The following is a 15,934-nucleotide window of genomic DNA, read 5'->3' as shown; positions in this document are numbered from 1 at the left end:
CCCTTACATTTGTGCCTGGAACGCCTCACTGTCCTGACCTCTGTGCCCCGGGCTCCCGGGCCCACACGCGCTTGCAGACTCGGGCCAAGGGCGCAAGTGAGGTGAGCGCAGCGCCTCTGCAACGATGAGGCGTGTCGCCCGGAGACCGAGGCTGCTTTTCGTCAACTTGGCTTCCCTACGAACACGCAGGGTGGGGTGTGACGGGTGCACACTGAGGCTGCCCCCGGCCAAGGGGCCCGTCGGTACCACCCGTCCTCCAGCAGGGGGAGGCCACGGGCAGGTCTAGGGATTTCTGAAGTTGTCCAAATCCTCCAAAAATGCTATTGAAATAGACTTCTGTTTCCTAGCTTCCTTCACGGGAGTGGAACCCCCACCCCGCACCCTTCCGTGGCAAGCCCCAGACAGATTGAGACGTGGGTGGTCTCAGGACCAAATCTTCAGAGACCCCCCGAGTTAACATTTGGGCCCTTGTTTCTGCAGTAAAGTCTCCTTCTCTGTCCTCACACGCCCTTCAGACATGTCCTCAGGGGGGTCATGAACCAGCACCAGGATCTCTGCTCCCTGGGTGCCCAGTTTGTCAAATCCAGGAGCTTGGACCCAAAGTTGAAGCAGAAAGCCCCAGCACCCCCACCCACCCTCCCATTTCCCTGGGGTCTGTGCACAGCCTGAAATTCAACGGAAAGATTTCCGATTTAGCCCTGCTGTCATTCCCTTTTGGGAGAGGGGAGCAAAAATTGCAGGTTCCACCCAAACATCTTTCCCGACTCGCTCGTGATTAAAATTCCACTGAACACAAAGCAGACGCAGGCAAAGCCGTGCCCCGCCAGCTGAATCCTTCGAACACTAACTAACATCCACGTTAGTCCCGAGTTAGCTATCGTAGGGTCTTTGGCAGTAAAACCAAATCTTACAGGTAAGAAAACCACTTTTAAAAGTGATGAAAGGCTAAATCTCTGTTAAAACGCATTCACTGGTTTCTCTCAAGTCCCCCGTGGGTCAGTGGTGACATCCAGCTTAAAATCCCCTTTACAATGGGAGGGTCATTTTGTCTACCTTGGACTTCACTCGAAATAACGTTGCCGGCGAAAGACGCCAGAAAGTGTTTCCTTTCCATTCAAAATATGTTATTTACTGAGTGTGCCACTTGAACACGGCTCAGACGGACGCATCGTGCGTAACAGACACACTTCTCTGAACTATTCACAATATTTTAAAAACCCATTGCCTTATCAACTAAAACAAAGGAAAAAAAAACCCTTTACTCACGAAATCAAAGGATGCATTTTGCGTAAACGTTTTTGACAGGTTGTATTCAAGAATATTTAGACTTTAATCATCAGTGAAAGAAATTAACCTGCATATTGTCCAAAAAGTTTTGCAACATAATACAGCCCACATTTTACAATAACTATAAAAGCAATATAATCTGTAAAGAGGGTGAATCACTATATTGTACCCCTGTGACTTATATGATACCGCACAGCAACTCCACTGCAATAAAAACAAATTTATGACAAGAAGAGATCTTAAAAACCATCATTTAGGTAAGACTGAAATCGTCACTAATGGCTTATAACGTTTAAAAAGCCTCTACTTTGAGGACTTTCTGAAGAGAAATCAATTCTCTATAAAACGAAGCATTTTTCATTTTAAGAACAAAATTCATAGATAGGACTCATGTGAAGATGTGTCCGTGTGTTTATTGGAGGTAAGATGTTTTTCTTGCTGCTTTTATTTTTTTTTTTAATTTTTATTGGCATATAGTTGATTTATAATGTTATATTAGTTTTAGGTGCAGAACATAGTGGTTCAACACTTTTGTAGATTAAACTCTATTCAAGGTTGTTATAAAATATTGGTTCTACTCCCTGTGCTGGACAATATGTCCTTGTAGCTTATTTCTTTTATACATAGTAGTTTGTCCCTCTGACTCCCCTCCCCCTCCCCTCCCCCTTCCCTTCCCTCTCCCCACTTGTCACCACTGGTCTGTCCTGTAGATCTATGTGTTTCTGTTTTGTTATATGTATTCGTATTTTGATCAGGCTTTCTGCTTAGGGAGAATAAAATCGGGAGTGAAACTTGCCATTTGTCCTGAAGCAATTCCTCCTCCGGTTCTGCCGGAAGTAGCTGGCCGCTGCCCCCACCAGCGTGACCACCACCACGGACACGATAGGAGACACGATTTTCGCTACCATGTTACCTGCAGGGGTCGAGAAAAGCAAGAAGGTCTGAGACAAACACGGCCAGCAGGAGCCCCGTTTATTTTAAATAACTCTTGCCATCACATCCCTTGCCCTATATTCACGGGAAAATGACTGAACTCTCACAAAGAGCCTGAGGAAGTGATTGTGCTGTCACAGCAGTGGCGCTCATGACCACATCTTACCCACCTAGAATATCCAATGCTTTTGCACAGAAAAGCCGCTTTCTATAGTTTTTTATTTATTTGTTGAGTCAAATGACTGTGTGTCTTTTTGGATGTACATTGTTTATTCATGCAAAAAAATAAAGTTTAACTAGAAAATGCCCCCCGTAGCTCTGCCCTCAAAGGACACTGGGGCTCTGGACTTAAGCACAGACTGGACATCAGTGCCTTGAGGGAAGACCAGCACAAAGCTTTGCAAAGATTGAAGGTGACAAAAACCAACGCTCTCCCAAAGAACAAATCATTGCTTCCGTTTAAAATAAGCATCCATGAAACCAACCATATCCTGCCATTAAAAAAGAAAAAGATGATGAGCCTTAAAAAATTAAATTCAATTAAACAAAATAAAATAAAATAAGCATCCATGTGGCACATCAAATCAGACCAAGTAGCCGGCGGGTTGTAGATGATGGATAAAAGGCCACGCCGTGAACACGGCTCCCACCTTGGTTGGAAGAGCATTACCATGGACCCCAGGGATCTATCCCTCCTCTGGCCATGCAGTCTCACCCTGTCCCCTGCAGGACGCTGCTCTCCAGGGCTCCCCGCCCTGCGTCCACCCCCTCTACCATGTGAGTTGGTGGCATTTCCCCACTGGGAGCTGGGGCCCAGGTCTTCACCCTCAGAGTGGGAGCTTTGGCCAACAGAACACAGAAGATGTGAGCTGTGCTGGTTCCTACCCCAGGCATCATTCTCTTCCTTCTGTGGGTACCCTGCCTGGCTGCCTGGTGAACAAAAATTCACCTGGCCTCTTGGACAGAGGTGGGCTGGTTTTCGTCCAGTTCCTGACTCATGTAATCACACTCATAAGCATCACCAGCATCATATCGATGGTGGTGGTGCTCAGTCACTGTCCCTTACCTTGCGGGTTCCCGTACGTGGAAGCGCCGTCTCCACCTGGAAGGGGAGGAGCACACAGTCAGTCGTTTATTCGGAAGAGCTTACTGGGTGATTGTCTGCTGCAGGGCACCGTGGAGATGCCGGGGGCGTGGCCACAGGAGGATGCAAGCGTCTGCTCTCCCGGCGCTGACCTCCCAGTGGGCAAGTGGGGGCGGACAGGACTGGGAGGGGGGCATGCAGGCTGCATCGAAGGGTCAGGAGCGGGATGGGGCGATGAAGGCCACGGGGTGTGTGGCTGTCATTTCAGGGGTCAGGGAATATGCACTTAAGCACACACGTGTGCCACACACAAGCACATGCCCTCATACACACATACACACAGTGCAGACATGTGGACGTGCCTGCAGGCACCTCGTGCACCATGCCCATGCGACCACAGGCACACACACCTCTACACACACGTGCACATGCACCTTCACAAGCATACCCGTGAACACACAAGAGCCGTGTGCATACATACACACATATCTGCTCACATGTGCATGCTCACGCGTGCACACACAATGCATGTGTATGTGCGAACCCACACGCTGCCATGCATGCACACACAGCCACATGCGTGCACACGTGAACGCATGATCACACCCACAAACATGTACACACGTTTGCACACAGTCATGCCTACACGCAGGCACGCACATGTGCTTGGATACACGCATATGCACACATGTAACAGCACATGTAAGCAGGTCTTCCTTTCTTGAAAGGATTTCGATTTGCATCACATGCAAAACACCTTCCCCAGCTTCAGTGACCAGGGAGGACACAGATTAGAGAGCCAGGCGGTCAGGGAGGTTCCATGCAGGACCCCCGAGACGACAGGTTTTGCAGCAGCGCCCACGTGGGCTGTTAGACCTTTAGGAGGAGAACTTCCCCACATGCAGCTTTTAAGACATAACTCCTTTACCATAATTACTCCCATGGGAGCGGGGTCTGTATCTCCCTCCTCCTGCAGGACAGAAAGGACACAGGATACGGAAGATACAGTTGGGAAATCCCAGGGACGTCTCCAAAGGAAGCCCCAACAGGAAAGCCAGCATCCCCAAAGCCAGAGGCTGTGAAAACCTGCCAACGCCCCACCTGCTTCTCCCCAAGCCAGGAGGCGGCACACGCTCACCCAGGGCGTTCGTCCTCTGACCACACAGAGGCGGGGACTGAGCCCGAAGTGCAAAACCAGTGGGTTCTGCTAACGCATGCAGCGGAGGCCGGACGGGTGCAGGTCCCCGAAGACTGGGAGATACATTCAAGTCCCTTCCGCTGCCGTCCAGGACAACCCGGCCCCCAAGGCCAGGGACGCGGCCCCCCACAGAAACACAGGCATCAAACAGTCATCTCAACTGATAAAAAACTAAAGGAGGCTTCTCTACGCTTTCTTGTCTCCAGAGAGCAACTTTTTTTAAAATTGAAGTATAGTTGACTGACAATGCTGTATTAATTTCAGATGTACAACAAAGCGATTCAGTTACACATATATATGTACATATATATTTCTTCCACTACAGGTTATTGCAGCATATTGAATATAGTTCCCTGTGCTGTACAGTAGGACCTTGCTGTTTATCTATTCTACGTACAGTCAGAGAGGAATTTTTAAAGACAGAATTAAGATGAAGACAAAATCCTTGGTGTTAATGTGGTTCATTCTGCGGTGGAATAGTGGATGTGGGTGCTGGTTCAGCATTTAGGGGTCCTTTAATAAGTGGCCTCTTCCGAGGGGAGTAGGGCTGGTGTTAGGGGCTGGATTGTGTCCACCCCCCAAAATTCATACGTTAGAGCCCTCACGCCCAGGACCTCAGAATGGGGCTGTTTCTGGAGATGAGGGTCTTCAAAGAGGTGATGAAGGTAAAATGAGGTCGCTAGGGTGGGTACTGATCTCATAGGACTGGGGTCCTTATAAGGAGAGGCGATGAGGACCCAGACGCACACAGAGGGACGGCCAAGGGAGGACACAGGGAGGAGACGGCCGTTCACACACCCAGGGGACCCCAGCCCTGCTCACACCTTGATCTCAGATTCCACCCCCCAGGACCGGGAGGAATAAACGTGTGACGTGTAAGCCGCCCCGTCGTGATGTTTGCTATCGCACCCGAGGTGACGCACACGGTGGGTATTAGAGAAACCTGCCGATCAAAAGCCAGTTCTGGAAAGAATGAGCAAAGCCTTTCCCCCAGAATGTGAGGAGGGAAGACAGAGTTGGGGCACGCCCGCCCCGGTCGGCCCTTCTGCATTTTTCTTAAGAAAGGAAACACGCTCCACCACCTGCAGGGAGAGGCTGGGCGCGGGTCCCAGAACCTCGGTGCTCGGCTCAGAGCAGACTCACAGCCTCGCCCGGCTCGGAGCCAGAGGACGGCGGCGTGGACGCGGGCGGGAGCTGACGGTCTCTTCCAGAGCCTGCCGTGAACGCACGCGTGCCCCCCGCCCCCACCCTCTGCTGTGGATCCCGAGTGGCAGGTGGTGGCCGTCACCTGCTGTGCATACTCGGATTTTCTGCAGAAGCATTATTACCCCTCAGGATACAAGATCATTCGGACGGGGGAGCTATCATCCCCCGGGGGGCAGGTGCCCAAGAAAGGGCACCGCGCGATTCCAGCCCTGACCCGTTTCCCGGGAAACCGTGCAGAAACACTCAGGGCTCCCCGGGGCACGGCTGGGTCAGTTCGTCCTTTCTGCCTTAGGAATCCGGCAGAGAAGGAGAGAGCCCAGACCGAGACTTACAGCAGGTGGAGTTACAGTTTACAGCACTGAGGTTGCATATTTGAAAGTTGCTAAGCAGACAGATCTTAAAAGTCCTCCTCACAAAAGGGAAAAACAAAAACCAGTTGTGACTGTGTGGTGATGGATGCTCACTGCACCTCCTGCGGGGGTCACCCCACGAGATAGACAAACATCGCATGACGGAACGTCACGTCAGCTGTAAAATCGACCGATCGCTCGGGGGGAACCTGACTCTAGACAAGGCGCCTGCCCGCTGCTCCGTTCTTTCTTGGCATCGTCCGTGAGCGTAAAAAGAATGCCCCGTTCGTTGGATGTTGCCCCCCTCGTGAGCCTCGTAGGCTGTTGCTCTGTTTCTTTTTACCTGGACACAGGGGTGTGGCGGCCGCCACTGGGCTCCCGGGGAGCAGGACGAGGCCAACAGGAGGTCTGTCTGCACAGACGGCGCAGAAGAGCCCGCAGACAGACTGCCAACACCCAAGACCCCACGAAGAAGACGCGATGCGGAGCAGAAGTGGGAACCCCGAAAATGCCACCCCAGCCCCTCCCCAGCTCCGGGTTTACCGTGTGTGTCTCCGTAGCCGTCGTGATGTGGGTAGTAGCCGCCACCCGCCTCCTCCTCCTGCAGGACAGAAGATGGGTTCAGCCACCGAGTCTGGGCTCCAGCAGGCGTCCCCCTGGAGCGCTGGCAATGGCACCAAAGCCTGGTCCAAGAGTCACCCCAAAGAGGGGTGGCAAAGATTGGGGACCACAGGGGAAACGCTCAAAGGAGTCCCCGGCCAAAGTCACAGCTTTGGGGTGGGACGACTCAGGCCACGGAGAGCCCCTGAGAAAGCTCCGTGCCTTCAGACAGCTCACGTGCCCCCCTCACGGGTCCCACATTAGCGCAGGCACGCCCGCCTCCCGCGGAGAGTTCGGGGCAGAACCACCTCTGTGAGAAGGGAGACGGGGGCGGGGGTGTCCCCGCTCGTAAACGTCCTTTATTAAAGACACGCACTTCTAGACTTCCCCGATGGCCCCTGTAATAAACTTTACGACAAGGTTATTTGTTGGTTGCCTTTAAACATCACGGGAAAGATGGCGGGGCCCACGTGCTGGAGCAAATGGTGCAAACGCCCCCTGGGCAGGGGACCGGGGACAAGTCTCTGAACTCTTCTCAGATAAACTCGCAGAACTGAATACCCGAGACCCCCCACCTACTGGGAAACAAAGCCACATAGGTCACTGTCTCTCCCAGTCATGCACGTGGCCTGCACTTTTGTTGATATAGGAAAGATTCTGTGCACTTATATACGAAGGATTTGGTGCACTTATATAGGAAAGATTCTGTGTATTTATATAGGGTCGAGTCTATGCATTTATATAGGAAAGATTCCGTGCACTTATATGGGACAGAGTGTTCATTTATATAGGAGATATTCAGTGCATTCATATGGGATTCTGTGCATTTATATGAGAAAGAATGTGTGCATTTATATAGGACAGAGTGTGCATTTATATAGGAAATATTCAGTGCATTCATATGGGATTCTGTGCATTTATATGGGACAGAGTATGCATTTATATAAGAAAGATTCTCTGCATTTTTTTTAAATAGGAAAGATTCTGTGCATTTATATAGGAGAGATTTAGTGCATTTATATAGGAAAGATTCTAGGCACTTTTTTATATAGGAAATATTCTGTGCATTTATATAGGGAACATTCTGTGCATTTATACAGGGAATATTCTGTGCATTTATATAGGAAATATTCTGTACATTTATATAGGAAATATTCTGTGCATTCATATGGGATTCTGTGCATTTATATGAGAAAGATTGTATGCATTTATATAAGGCAGATGCTGTGCAGCTGGTCACAGCCCAGTTACAGGGGAAATTTTACATAAAAATTGTATATATACCTATATGTATGTGTGGAGATACAAACATACACACATATAGACATATAAGTATATAAAGACATACACACGTACATACATATACATAAATATAAAGGTATACAGAGGAAACAGATTTTAATTGTCTCTGCCACAAAAAAAAAAAAAAAGAGAGAGAGAGAGAGCAAGCAAAAAATGGAAACTCTGTGACGAAGGCCGGGGTTGGCTTAGGCCACAGCGGGGACCGCATTGCAACAGACAAGTGTATCAGATCAGCACACGGAGTCCGTCACACTCACAAGCTGTTACACGTCAACTGTATCACAGAGAGCATACATTTTAACAGAGGCACGTGGAGATGCGGCACGTCCTCGCCCATGCCCTCCCCAGTCAGTTCCCAGAGGCCCCCACGCACCTGCGGGCTGCCTGGGCCTGGGCGGGTAGCGGCCGTCATCGAGGTCCTTGTCACTCAGGAAACCTGGGGGCGGAGCACAGGACCATCACATGGTGCTCTGGAGAGCCCTCTTTATACCTGAGTCCGCGATGGGGGTACTGGGGCAGCTTCCGGAGAGCTGGAGAGCTGGCAGGTCCCTCTCCAGGACCCCAGTGGGGTCGGGGTTGGGAGACTGGGGACCCAAAGCCAGGGGTCCTGGTGGCCAGGACTCTCGCTTGTAGACAGAGCGTACAGGAAACCCATCAGCCGGGGAGGGACCACCGGTGAGACAGACACCTTCTGATCAGAAAGTTTACGAGGAGCTGCTGACTGCAAAGAGTCCTTCATCCCTCGGAACCCCAGGACCCTGGGCAGCACTGAGTCCTGGGAGAGCTTGGAGTGGGGGGCGGGGCACAGCTCGGGGATCCCTCCCGTCTCCCCATCCTGGGAAGAGGTGGGGTGCTTCCTGCAGGTCTCCTGTGGACCCTCTTCTCTGGGTCCCCCCACCCGCGACTTCCGCACCCTTTGCCTCATGCACATTTACAGAGACACCCTCAAATGGCGTCGGGAGAGCTGCAAGTTGCAGCCTCAGCCCGGTGCTCTGGGGCGGGGAGACGGGCTGGAGGTTGAGGGCAATCCCCAGCGGCCCGCGAGTTCATCAGTCAGGCCTTTGCAAGGAAGCGGTGTCCGTGGAAACGCACAAGGGTGGGGTCTGCAGGGCTTCCGGATCGGAGAATTTCTCTAACTCCAGGCGGACAGGGGTTCCTGCGCTTGGGGTCCTCCCAGGTCCCACCTGGGTGTCTCTCCATCTGTCTGTTCATCTCCGCCCTTTATCGCGTCCTAAACTGGTAAACATCAGGCTTTGTCTGAGTTCTGTGAGCCGTTCTAACAAAGTAACCAAACCGGAGGAGGGTCACGGGGAAGCCCCGTCTATAGCCGGTCGGCCGGTCGGGAGCACAGGTGACACTCTGGGACTTGGGACTGAAGTGGGGAGAGTTTCGCAGGACGGGGAGCCCTCAACCGCTGGGGTCTGACTCTGTCTCTGGGTAGATGACGCCAGAACTGAATTCATCGCTGGGTGGTTTTGGCAAAACACACACGTGGGACGGACCACGAGGTCGCCCTCGAGCTCCCGTTTGGGAAAAACCTGCATATGGTTTCTGGTTCCCTCCAGAATATTCCTGCAAGTTCTTAGTGAACTTGCTCACGTCCCGAGCAGAGTCTTAAGTTTTTTTTTTCTTTTTTTCCAAACTGGAATCAAATTTAATGTGCAAAATGGCAGCAAAGTTGACTTGTGCGTTTTGGCACTGCCGTTTCTAAAACGTCTTCTGAGCGCCCGATGTTCAGAGCCTATTCGGGGGTCGTGTCCACGTGGAGTCTGGCAATGGGGCATCGCGTGTGCAGCCTGGGCTGCTTGCTTGCTGGGGTCCAGGGGGTCGGGGTGGGGGGAGGTCTGTATTTTAGAATCAGAATAAACCTCACGGCCTTTAGGGGCTGGGGTGGGCCTGTCTGCTGGGTACAAGCCAAGGTGCAGGGTGTCTGGGCGCCGTACACCTGGCTGTGCAAGCGAATTCAAAGGGGAGGCTGTTGCTCCCCGAGGAAGGAGCCTGGGGCTGCCAGCTTCGAGAAGTCTATGTGTGTCCTCCCCAGAGCCAAAGAGATGGCCCCAAACATCACCTGGGAGGGAAGACAGTCCGCCTTCACCCGGCCAAAGCTGCCTCCATCACCCGCCAGCCCCGATTTGCAAAGCCTGAGCTCCAATTCTTACTGCTCAGAGTCCGAACATCCCACTGCCCTTTGAAAGCCGGTGTTGAGGGCCAGAGACTCGGGGCCCCTGCGGGATCCAAGGGGGAGCCTTGTCACGATGAGGCAAAATGTCTCTGGAGCACGTTGCATTTTTGCAACCCGGGGAAGAAGCCAAAACGAAACAAAAGGTGTCCTCCGTCAGAGTACCCCCGCCAGCTGCCGGCGGGGAGCAGGTGGACACTTTCCTTAAAGAACCTCCGTGTGGTTCAAACGCAAAATAGCACTTCACCGCCGAGGACAGAATTCCAAGACGGGTCCGCTGCTCCCCTCCCGAGGCTTCCGGACTGTGTCCCACTGTCAGAGCAGGCGGATGGCTACACATGAGCAGAGAAAGGGGGACGCGGGCCGCATGGCAGGAACTGGGCAGAGAGGAGGGGCCTGGGCCAAACGCAAGAAACCACACACCACGTGAGCAGCAGGGGTCCCCGGGCAGAGAGAGAAAAGCAGGAACCTCTGGGCTCATAAGGGGGCACAACTTTTGGGGTGACGAGTGGCCTGCAGACCAACAAAGAAAGGTGAGAAAAGGCAGGAATTTCCAGTGTCCGAATGCAACCTTTTGCTCATTATGCCCACATTTCAATAAAATTAGCCTTGCAGATTGCAAGTTCCCATTCACCACAGTCCTATGCAGATTAAATAAGGACAAAAATCCCTCCTCCCTTCGGGGAAGGTGCGGCTGGGATGAAAATCAGGGAATAGGACCCCACACCCTTCCCCCTCAATGTATTCTGCCCATTCATTTTTACACCCTGCGTAACCAACTTGCCAAAAAAACTCGGGGCAGCCGCTCACCTGAGCCTGCCCGCTGTCCCCTCGAGGGTGAACCACCCATCCTTTAATAAATCCTCACTTTACTTCTTCTTTTTTTTAAACCACTACGTCTTGTCTCTGAATTCTTTCCGGGGCGGGACGAGAACCTGGAACACGGGTGGCATCCACGGGCAACCCCCGCACTCACGACTCTCACCTCCGCTGCTGTCGTAAGTGCCAGGCTGCGGGCGAGGCGGCGGCTTCGGCGGTGGGTAGATACCTGTTGTTGAAAACAGCAAGGTGGTTTTAGGAAAGCCATGGCACCTTCCAGGGACGAACCAGCCACCCACGCAGAAAGACCGGAATACAAGGTGACGATCCGGCTGGTTCACATCTGCCGGGCAGAGCCCTCAAAAGGTCGTTAACCTCTCCAAGCACCAAAGCTTTAAAAACCCGCTTTGATCTCGGCACCCGGGACCTCCTCCCCTGGTTCTGGGAGCAAAAAGCTCACGGGTTCCTGGAACGAAGGCGGCAGATACTGAGCTGGGAACGTCCCCCTGTGTGGGGTTATCGCAAAGGTCAGACGGTTGGCGAAAGTCCGTCCCCAATACGAGGACAAAAGCGTCTCACGTTGCTGATCGTGCGTCCCGCTTTCCGCTCTGCGTGTGAATTTCCACTCTACTGACCATCCCCTTTAAAGCACAAAAGGGGTTCATGGATGAAATCCATTTTTTCCCCCTGTTGTGGCTTATGCTGACACCAAGAGCTGCATAAAGCGTATCAAATATAAATCCATAATCAGGGCCGCCATCTCACGGCTGGGTTTTAGCAAAGCTTGAAAACAAACGCCGGAAAGCAACGTTCCTCTGGTTCAGGATGCATCAGGGAAGGGGTGTGGGGGAGGCACAGCTCATGGGTGGAGTGCGCGCTTAGCTTGCACGAGGTCCCGGGTTCAATCCCCAGTCCTTCGATTAAAAAGAAAAAAAAAAAAGAAAAAAAAAGAATGTGTCGGCCCCGGGAGTTGTGAGTCACAGGAGGACACCTCCCAAGCCTGAGATTTGCCCCCCACAGGCCCCGGGATGCATGAGTCAACCTGGTTCTGGTGACTCATTTTACAGGAGCCCGTGGAAGCACGTTTAACCCTATGTTTCCCAAATAGACGGTTGCAAGAAGTCCGTCCCATGAGCGATGTCCGCCGGCACCTTGCAGAAGAGCAACGCTCTGTCGAACAAGGCTTTGTGGAAAGGGCTGGGAGGAATTTCTACAAGAAAGAAATTGATGGAGCTGGGATGTTAAACTTGGAAAAAAAAAAGAGCTTTTCTTTTTCTTAAGAAGCAAAGGGCAGAATTAGGTCATTTGCATTTAAGGAATCATTCTACAAACACATGCACCGCAATGTTCATGGCAGCACTATTTACAACAGCCAAGACGTGGAAGCAACCTAAATGTCCATCCACAGATGACTGGATAAAGAAGGTGTGGTGCATTTAAACAATGGAATACTACTCAGCCATAAAAAAGAATGAAATCATGCCATTTGCAGCAACATGGATGGACCTGGAGATTTTCACGCTAAGTGAAGTAAGTTGGACAGAGAACAAGAAATATCATATGAGATCACTCCTATGTGGAATCTTTTTTAAAAATGACACAAATGAACTTATTCACCAAACAGAAACAGACTCACAGACATAGAAAACAAACTTATGGTTACCGGGGCGGGGGATAAATTGGGAGTTGCAGATTTAAAAGATGGTTTTAAAGATTGGTAGTCACTTAGCCAGCCTTTAACTAACTCAGTTAGTGTCGTGCGTTGCTTCACAATAAGGCAACGGTTCATCAAACCTGACTTCTTACTTTGACTGACCACCTCCCTCCCCACAAGGAGATGAATTTCCACCCGTCCCAACGCCTAGAACCTTCCAGGAAGCTTCCTCACGCCCTCGACTTTTCCGGCTTTCCAGGCCCCCATCTGCCTGGTCACATTTTAGCTTTTTTTTTTTTTTTTTTTTTTTTTGGTTCCTGAATTGCAGAGGACTTTATTGGCTATTGGCCCCTATTTCCTCCTCCTCCGAAGGACAAACCCCACCCTCCCTAGAGGGTGACCTGGTACTTGTAGCCAAAGCAGCTGGATGAAAACTAGTTAAAAAAAAAACAAATGAAAGAAAGAAAAAAAGAGAGACACGTTTCATCCAACCCGTTTTGAAAGCAGCGAACGTCCTTACCTCCCCCGTGGTGGTCGGGACTCGCAGGCCGTGGTGGGTACGGGGGCTTCGGCTTTGGGTAGATACCTGCGGGGGACAAATGAGACTGCGTGTTTGGAAGAGAAAAACATCCCTGACTCAGAAGCAGCCTGTAAAACAAGACCAGCAGGTGATTATAGAGCTTACATCTTACTCAGCACTGTTGCTCAGGGCGTTGGGGATTACCATCGACCCGGTTAACCGAAAAAAAATTACTTCGCGGTTAGAAATAAAATCTCAGCATTCAGAATGGAAAGAAAAAACTACACAGACACACACACACAACTGGTTTTTTCTTTTTTTTTTTTTCCTTCAAGGCTACTTTTTCTGACATTACTAGGTGATACCACCTTCCTCTGGATAGGATTTTCGCTTCACACGTCTTTTCCCGTTTCCTCTCACCTTGTTAAACGGCGTAAAACTGATTTTAAACGGCTTGATCTAACCCTGTCTTCTTAGGGTCATGCAATCATTTTACTTCCACAGGAATGAACGGTACACGGTTCCTACTATTTAAACGTGTCCCTTCTGTTTATTTTTTTTTTTAATTTTCTTTCCTGGTCTCTATTTCGTTAATCAGGTTGGCTTTTTCATTTAATCGAGTTTATTTTATCTTTTGTTTTTGTCTCTCCTGGACTCGCGAGGGATTGTACGCCGTCAGTCTCCATCTGTGTGTTCCCGCTGGAATCCTTGGATTCCATTCCTTGGGATCGCCCCCCCGGGGGCGGAACAACTCGGTCCCACAGAAATTCCATACGGAGTCTCTGAGGCGCTGTCAGACGGGTTTCCGCAGAGGCCGCACCATCTTCCATGCCCGCCCGCCGGCAAGCCCTCGAGGGTTCCCGTGTCTTCACGCACCTTTGCCGGCAAAGGTTACCTTCCGTATTTGTGGCCCTTTGTGTTTTGATGCTAGCCATCCGAGGAGGAGGAACGCTGTCTCACTGCGACTTTGATTTGCATTCCCCCAGTGACCCCTGTTTGCCTGAAACTTCACCGCCTCCTCCCACAGCCCAGGAGCCTATAAAACACCCTCAGGCGTGCCTTCAAATACGCCAGCTCCATGGGGGGGGGGGTCTAGCTCAGTGAGTGTGTGCTTAGCACGCAGCAGGTCCTGGGTTCCATCCCCAGTCCCTCCATTTAAAAATAAATAAACTTGATTAGTCCTCCCCCCCCAGAAAAAACCCAAAATCCACCAGCTCCAAGGTGCAGCCCGACTTCCGTGCAGGCAAGTAGGCAGTCACTCACCTGAGCTTGGCTTCTTGGTCGGCTCTGTGGGCAAAGAGAGATCAGACAGTCAAGAAACATCGAAGATTTATGTGCAGCTTGAAGAAAGAATGATAAACACCCTCACACACAAAAAAGGAAACCATGAACGGTGATATGAACACAAATTCCATTCATGGTGGGGGGAAAAAGCGCCCTTAACACACATGCCTAGCGGTCTTCCCTGCATCTGTGCAGAGGCTGGGGGCTGGGGGGAGTGGAGAGCAAAGCTTCCATAAGGGGGTCCTCCCAGCTCATTAGGAAGTGAGTTTCCGTAAAGTCTCGCAGGAGACGAAGGAGCGAGCTTTCGGACCCCTGCGGGAAGGCGGTCTTCGCCCAGAGCATCCAGGGCAGGTGGGCGCACACACGGTACCACGCGCACCTGCAGGGCGGCTGCGAGCCCGCACGGCAGACGTAGGACACGTGGAGGAAAACGGGAAGGGAGGCCTCCCGCCTCCAGAGCCACGCTTCTCCCTGTTTCTTTCACGCACGTGTTTATGCATTTGACACACGTTTGCGGAGAGCCTGTTGGTGCCGGGGAGTGTGTACATGGGGACACTCGCAGCCTCCCGGGTGACTCCCATACCACGAGGTCAGCACTCGTGCACGGGGGGTCAGGTGCACAGTCTGGGTGTCGGGTGTGGGTGGGCAGAGATGGGGCAGCAAGACAGAGAGATTTTTGGAAGATGCTCAGAGAGGCAGAGCTTGGTGAAGGTGACGGAGGTTAGAACTGCCCGCGGGCACCGTGGACTGGGTCCCGCCTCTCTGCAGAAAGCCCTGTCCTCTACAGCATCACATTTTCAGGGTCCATCCACACTGTCGCCTGTGTCAGAGCATCACTCCCCTTTCCTGGCTGAGTAATATTCCCCTGTATGGATGGACCGCATTCTGTTTATCATTTGGGTGGCTTCCACCTTCTGGCAACTATGAATAACACCCCTATAAACACATATTTGTTTGAGTCCATCCTTTTAATTCCCCCAATCATCTTCCTAGGAGGGGCGAGGCTGATGGAGGGGTTGATCTGCGCCGAGTGACCAGGGCTTGGACCAGACACCAGATGCCGCTGATCTGTCTCTGAAGACCCAGGCAGCAATCTTTCTTTCCAAAAGAAGCCCCAGTCCCCCTGTGCCCACCTGACACGCCCATTGCCTCCTGCCTCCTCCGACTCTGCTCCCCTGCCCTCGGCACCCCCAGGCCCCAACGCCTCTGCCTCCCAGCTCCCCTGTGCGCCTGAATCTGGACCGTCCTCCTGGGTCCAGCAGATGTATATTCGGTTCTCTGGCTGCGAGGAGGTCAAGCCGCCCCCAAGGATGGTGGCCACAGGCAGGTGGAAAGAGGGGTCACGTCGTCCATTCAAGGCACCAGTGCCCCGTGAGTGGAGGTGACCGGAGGGTGCGGCCCGCCCTGCAGGAGGGCTGGCTCGGGTGATCACCGCCGGGTGCGGCGGAGGACGGAGCCAGCTACGAGCCCCACGGAGGGAATGCAGCGTGCACCCGAGCGCACCCTGCCCACGGGCTC

The 15,934-nt window shown here is 52.0% G+C and overlaps 1 protein-coding gene and 1 long non-coding RNA gene across 5 annotated transcripts in view; both read right to left on the bottom strand.

Annotated features, from left to right (window-relative positions):
* XG (Xg glycoprotein (Xg blood group)) overlaps nucleotides 1–15,934 on the bottom strand; it is a 31,616-nt gene that overhangs the window by 4,652 nt on the left and 11,030 nt on the right. For 2 of the 4 annotated variants that reach the window (XM_072955912.1, XM_031671225.2), the window contains exons 3-9: nucleotides 14,396–14,419; nucleotides 13,133–13,198; nucleotides 11,125–11,187; nucleotides 8,334–8,396; nucleotides 6,602–6,659; nucleotides 3,287–3,322; nucleotides 2,084–2,200 (exon numbers count right to left, since the gene is read on the bottom strand). In XM_072955912.1, the coding sequence (XP_072812013.1) occupies nucleotides 2,197–2,200; nucleotides 3,287–3,322; nucleotides 6,602–6,659; nucleotides 8,334–8,396; nucleotides 11,125–11,187; nucleotides 13,133–13,198; nucleotides 14,396–14,419 (314 nt within the window). In that variant the 3' untranslated portion in view covers nucleotides 2,084–2,196. Of the gene's footprint in view, nucleotides 1–2,083; nucleotides 2,201–3,286; nucleotides 3,323–4,232; nucleotides 4,275–6,601; nucleotides 6,660–8,208; nucleotides 8,235–8,333; nucleotides 8,397–11,124; nucleotides 11,188–13,132; nucleotides 13,199–14,395; nucleotides 14,420–15,934 lie in introns of those variants that run through there. The other 2 variants (XM_072955913.1, XM_072955914.1) reach the window with 2 other exon arrangements.
* LOC140691781 (uncharacterized) lies at nucleotides 10,262–11,118 on the bottom strand. Its single transcript, XR_012067458.1, has 2 exons — nucleotides 10,950–11,118; nucleotides 10,262–10,652 (listed from the first exon to the last, which is right to left on the bottom strand). It is a non-coding gene; the product is annotated as an uncharacterized lncRNA (long non-coding RNA).

Source organism: Vicugna pacos, chromosome X, assembly GCF_048564905.1.
Source record: "Vicugna pacos chromosome X, VicPac4, whole genome shotgun sequence".
NCBI classification, from domain to species: domain Eukaryota; kingdom Metazoa; phylum Chordata; class Mammalia; order Artiodactyla; family Camelidae; genus Vicugna; species Vicugna pacos.
The sequence above is the reverse complement of the archived record's forward strand: the minus strand, read 5'-3'. Positions and strand labels throughout refer to the sequence as shown.